We start from the raw sequence: 5,876 nt of genomic DNA, 5'->3' as shown, positions 1-5,876 counted from the left end.
ATTATGCTCTAATCTACTGCAACATAACCTATAACATCAACATCTGGGGATTCTCCAGGAACTCAAGCAGAATATTTGTTTCCCAAAAAAGAATTATACGACTCATTTTCAATCTAGAACCAGATGAATCGTGTCGTACATATTTTCAAAAATATAAAATTTTAACATTTCCATCTATCTATGTTTTCAAATGAATATGTTATTTATGCAACATGTTCAGATGTATCAAACAGTTTCTCATTACCCTGGTTACCAAACTAGAAACGGAGACACCATCAGAATTCCTACACACAGATCATCATTCTATTAAAAAAGCCCGTCATATCGAGGGAGCAAGGGAATGAAAACTTCTCCAAATCAAAATTGAAAGTATATTTGCAAGATAAATGTTACTATAGTACCAAAGAATTTCTTGATGTAAAATGAAAATGTGTTTGCTCACATGTATGAATATAAATGTAATAAATGTTTTCATGTATATGTGTACAAATCTATTGAATGGTACTATTTCAATATTGTTGATTGTAAATTTGTCTACCATGTATGTCTATGTATGTGATCTGTAAGGATTGATAAAGATTATTATTATTATTATGTAAAAAACTTGAAATTCACTGAAATGCAACACCTTGACTCTATATGTCAGAAATTTCAGGCATATCTTGTCATGATTGACAGAATCGGTCGTAAATGACCCCAAAAGGGCCGCTCATCTCGATAAGGTTCACAATTTTCCCATAGAAAACGATCGAAATAAGAATATTGACGTTACTTTTTTCAAATTTTTCTGGAAAAGTTTTTGAGGTGATTGAGTAATTTATCAAATATGTAAGAAGTTTTATTATATGTGATGAGACATTTTTCTGACTAAAAATTGGCACATCGTCAAAGCCTGAAGATTTTTTCGTATGTATATGCAATATGGGCATAAAACAAAATTATCTGTTTCTCAATGCCCTTAATTTTCCGGTGGATTAATTTATATTTTATTTCTGACCGGGATATTATAAGCTTATATCGTCATAGTTACGCTATCAATAAAGAGGGTCATAACTCCCTTGGGACATTATAGATTTTATAATTCCCTCTACCTTTCACAAGTAAAAATAAACAGAAATGAAAACTGAACCATATTTTATTTATTCACGTCCTCTATATCCGATATCTTCATATTCAAAAGTTCCTGACTTCTGCATCCTCCAAAATAACCCATAATCAAAACAACCTATAACAAAAAAAAGGAAATAAATACACACAAAAAGGAAAATAAGAAAAAAATTACCTTATGCAATAAATGAATATCATTAGGAGCGTCCTTTAGGAATCTGATAACATCTTTAGGAGATAAAACAGCAGACTTTTTCGGCTTATAACTCTTACTCTTCCGTTTCAAAAAAGCCTGTAGTTCATTGAACTTGGTGATATCTCGTTTCTCATGTATAGTCACCATCGATTTTAGCATTGACCATTTAGTCCATAAAGAATTCGGACTATACGTTTCTGACTGAAACGAATAAACACAATTACTACCAAATCTACCGAAAAACATAGAAAATTCCTTACCAGTTCTTGAAAATATGCCAGAAATACAGTTTCAGTGACATCTTTTGGCATAACATTTTTCCGTGTCAGCCAGTCCAGATATATCTTGTATTCTTTTTGGTATACGGCTTCACTTTTCGATGGAATTAATGATTCTCTTGCTTGTTCAGCTTTTTTCAAAATATCCTCCATTATATTTGGGGTAGAAAACACGTTTTCACCGCAAACACAGCTTGATAACAAAGTTCTGTTTATAAACAAGTAACATAGCAACATCCTAGCAACAAGAAAACTCTACTATAATCAACGGTACCTGATTCAAATATACCGAGAAGGTAATGAATTGGTACATTTTTCCGTTTCAAAAATGAACAAAATTTTATTGAAATCGGTCAGAAATAAAATTATCTATGTACCACGGGAATTAATGAGCCTTAATAACCTCAGGCAATTGCTGTCCCTCGGGCCAGAGGCCCTCGGGACGCAAACTTTGCCATCGGTAATTAAGGCCCTCCTAATTCCCTTGATACATAAATAACTATAGTATCAGCATTGCACGCGTGTGGTGCCGGGGTGACTCGCTACTCTAGATAAAAACTTCGATGAACTTTACCGACCATTTGTGAGATTTATTTGGTTACCTGCAGGTTCAGATATCTACATTTCTGTCAACTGAACGTTCCTTATAAATTTACAGTCCACTCCTCAACTGTTCCATGACAACTTAGAACCACTCCTTTCGATGCCAGATTTTAATAAATCCGCCGGTTGGCTCCCGACATTTTCCTAAAATCAATTACGATAATATCTCAGGATACAGAAACGTAACATACGCAAAATACATACATGCTATTTTCACGTGTTATGCTGTCTTCTGTTTTTTATAAAAATAAATCAGCCTAGAGCCAAGGTTGCGGGCCTACGACATCGAAGCGCGAGCGATATTCATGGCCTTTCGGGCCAGATATTCGCGGAAGCAGAGGTGCAGCCCAATTTTAGACCATTATGAAACGGGATTGCTGCGGACGCCGCGACGAAGTTACCTGGGGAGGGCGATTTTCGTACCGAAACGAGGTAATTAGTCCGTTGAAAAGTAACATTTAGGATTGCATTTTTCAGAGGGCGCAGTTTTATTTTTTTGGTTATGTAGGGGGGGTTAGTACCCGTGGATTGGGATTGGCTACACGGAAGCCACGTAACGCAACGTAAATGAAATAATCCACAGTTAATTTATCATTATATGTATTTATTTTACTATTTAACTGGTAATACATAATACATAGGTACTAATAATAAACTAATAACAAAATAACTAATATTACTAGTACGTACTTGTTCATAGCTACATTCCTACCTATCAAACGAAGTGTTTGAAAAATAAACACAAACTTTTATCCAGCCACAACGGCATGTCACGTATGATTTAAAAATAGTTAATAATAACAACAAAAAAGTAACGCACTATCATGAACATAAACATTGAAAAATAAAAAAGCACGTTCAATGAGAAGGCTGACACTCAGACTCATCTATAATTTTTTTAATGTTTGCAGTATAATTTGATGCAGCCATTTGAATACAATTATCCAAATGTTCATCTGTAAGTCGATTGCGATATTTGTTCTTAATAAACTTCATATTGGAAAAAGAAGATTCACACAAATAGGTTGAACTGAATAATGCTTTCACTTTCAAGGCAACACGGCATAGAACTGAATATTTGTCTTTACTTACAATAGGCCAGATACATTCAGTACTTGAGACTACCGATTTTAAGGCTAAATCATTTTGAAACTCAATGACTTCCATTTCTGTTGCAGCGATGTCTTCGCCAAAGTTCTGCATAACAGAAGTTGCAAACTGTTGGATATCAATTTCCATAAAGGGTGAAACAACAAACTGCGCTACTAAAGCCATTTCATTGAAATCCTTAAAACGATTTTTGAAGTTATTCTTCAGGGTAGAAATTATTTCTACATGATATTTGTTGTCATAGGGTTCTAATGGATTTTGAGATATTTTTTCTGAAAGAATAGGAAAATGCTTGACATCGCTGTTAATTAGGTTTTGTCCCCAAAACTCCAGCTTTTTGATAAATGCTTTATATCAGAAATCATTTCCGCTAGTTCTTTGTCTCTCCCCTGAAGCTGCAAATTAAGTTCGTTTAATTTCTCTGTAATGTCCACGAGAAAACCAAAATCTCTAATCCAGATTGAATTTTCTAGTTCCGGAGTCGGTTCATCGCGTTGTTTGAAAAATTGAACTATGCCAGATAGGACATCATTAAAACGTTTCAGCACCCATCCTCTACTTAACCATCGGACTTCAGAGTGAAGGAGTAGGTCCCCGTATTGACAGTCAACTTCATCGGCCAAGGTTCTGAATAATCTTCTTTGTAACGATTGAGCTCTAATCTTGTTCACAATTTTTACCACCAGTTTCATAACGTTGTTTAGTATCAGGAAATTTCCACATAATGCTTGCTGATGGATAATGCAGCGGTAACAGAAAAATTGCGGAAAAGTTTCGTCTTTACGACATAACGCCACCAGACCCTTATCACAACCCACCATAGCTGGAGCGCCATCGGTTGTCAAGCCTACCATTTTCGATATTGGAATTTTCTCGGAAGAAATAATATTTTTTAAATGAGAAAACAACTCATGTCCAATAGTGTGTCCTTTCAGTGGAATGAACTTCAAAAGATCTTCTTTAATCGTAAAATCACTAAAAACCATCCTGACGAACACGGCCATCTGGGCAGTGTCAACGACATCTGTTGATTCATCCAGTTGAAGTGAAAAATAAACACAGTTATCTAAGTCAGTTCTTAACTGTAAAAAAATATCATTGCTCATTACTTCTACACGTCTCATCACAGTATTAGCAGAAAGTTGCATAGATTTTATAGCTGAAACTATCTCGTTTTTATTTCTAAAGTTGGCAAATAACGAATCAGCAGCTTCTAAAAACGCCTGTTTTAGCATTTCCCCGTCTTCATAAGGTTTCTTTTTTTGTGCAATTATCTGGGACACACGGTACGATGCTTCAGTTGCAGCCTTATTTTTGTCGACTGTTCTTAAAAATATTGATTGTTGTCCAATTAACTGCTTTTTTAACTGTTTCAGTTTCTCCTTTCTGGCGGCAGAATGTAGTGGGAAATTAGAATGTACAGTTTTATGATGTCTCTCAATATTTCCTTTTTTAGCAACGGAGACCGAAGTATTACATAACAAACACACATTTTTATCTTTAACTTCTGTAAAAAAGTATTGTTCATCCCATTCCGAATGAAAGTGGTATGTCTTTACCTTCTTACAACTGCTTGTCATAATATTATTTTCGTTGTTCTCTACTAACCCAACCGCTGGACATTGGTTACGCGTTCAGTTTTAACCTAAGCGCAATGTCGCCGCGCCGTGCGTATTTATCCCGTTCAAAGCAATCCAGATCGTTCTCGAACACTAACGCGCTGGTCCGGCTGGTCGGTTCTAGCCGATTCTTGCTTGATGGCGTCAGCGGCAGATCGCTCACCGCAACGTTGCCGCTGTTTATGTTTAATATTATGACAATTAGATTTTCTTGTGGAATTTTCGGAAGCTTCTCTGATTTTTGCAGTTTGTATTTTTTAAATTAAAATCGTTGTGAGAGCTACCAGAATTGCATCCGCGAGCTACCGGTAGCTCGCGATCGACAGGTTGGCGACCACTGACCTAGGAGGACAACTCCTCGGAAGGACATACAATATGGCCTAAGTGATGTGAGTTTACACTCACCCTTCCTACCCTACAGATATCAGAGGGGGTGTTAGTATAAGCTGAAGTTCAAGTTTGAGGGGCAGCAACCTTTGTCCCCCGGCCGACATCTTGGAAAAGGTGTACAAAGGGTTTTTGCTCTGTATTTCGTAAGCTAGCAACCCTACGGAAACTTTTATGAGACATTATTTGTAGCGAATTAAACTGTCTACAACTTCATTCCCATTACTTTTTATCGTAAAATGTAAAATTAATAAAATTATTAACAAAAATAACTGAAAATTGTTGAACAAATTTTCTTTTGGGTGTTATAACTTTTTCTGGTCATTTCACAATGAAATGACATCAGAGCAATCTTATAGAACGAATCAACGTTCAATTCAATTAATTTATTGGTGATATTTCCTCTTCTGAAAAACGCACGCTAAGGCCAAAACAATGTAACATTTCAATGGACTAAAAGAACGAATGCTGAACGTTGAAATCAAAAGATTTGCGAATATCATTACACTAAAAAAATTATTTTCAGGCAATCAATTATGAAACATTGTTTTTTCTTCAGAGAAGGAAAGTGTTGAT

The 5,876-nt window shown here is 35.6% G+C and overlaps 1 protein-coding gene across 1 annotated transcript; it reads right to left on the bottom strand.

Annotated features, from left to right (window-relative positions):
- Nucleotides 1-251: 251 nt before the first annotated feature.
- Nucleotides 252-2,423, bottom strand: LOC141482390 (uncharacterized). Its single transcript, XM_074175534.1, has 3 exons — nucleotides 1,564-2,423; nucleotides 1,283-1,504; nucleotides 252-1,225 (listed from the first exon to the last, which is right to left on the bottom strand). The coding sequence occupies exons 1-3, from the start codon at nucleotides 1,816-1,818 to the stop codon at nucleotides 1,136-1,138; spliced, it is 567 nt and encodes a 188-aa protein (XP_074031635.1). The 5' UTR covers nucleotides 1,819-2,423; the 3' UTR covers nucleotides 252-1,135.
- Nucleotides 2,424-5,876: the final 3,453 nt, after the last annotated feature.

The sequence above is a fragment of the Leptinotarsa decemlineata genome, unplaced genomic scaffold, assembly GCF_025532065.1.
Source record: "Leptinotarsa decemlineata unplaced genomic scaffold, Ldec_3_MD MMD2_tig00001064_RagTag_RagTag, whole genome shotgun sequence".
Taxonomy (NCBI): Eukaryota; Metazoa; Arthropoda; class Insecta; order Coleoptera; family Chrysomelidae; genus Leptinotarsa; species Leptinotarsa decemlineata.
The sequence above is the reverse complement of the archived record's forward strand: the minus strand, read 5'-3'. Positions and strand labels throughout refer to the sequence as shown.

Excerpts from the sequence above, each read along its gene's own strand:
- LOC141482390 (XM_074175534.1), bottom strand. The coding sequence starts at position 1,818 with ATGTTGCTATGTTACTTGTTTATAAACAGAACTTTGTTATCAAGCTGT. Across the intron at positions 1,505-1,563 it reads TGGCATATTTTCAAGAACTG|TCAGAAACGTATAGTCCGAA; the intron begins GTAAGGAATTTT and ends TATTCGTTTCAG. Across the intron at positions 1,226-1,282 it reads ATATTCATTTATTGCATAAG|GTTGTTTTGATTATGGGTTA; the intron begins GTAATTTTTTTC and ends TTTTTGTTATAG.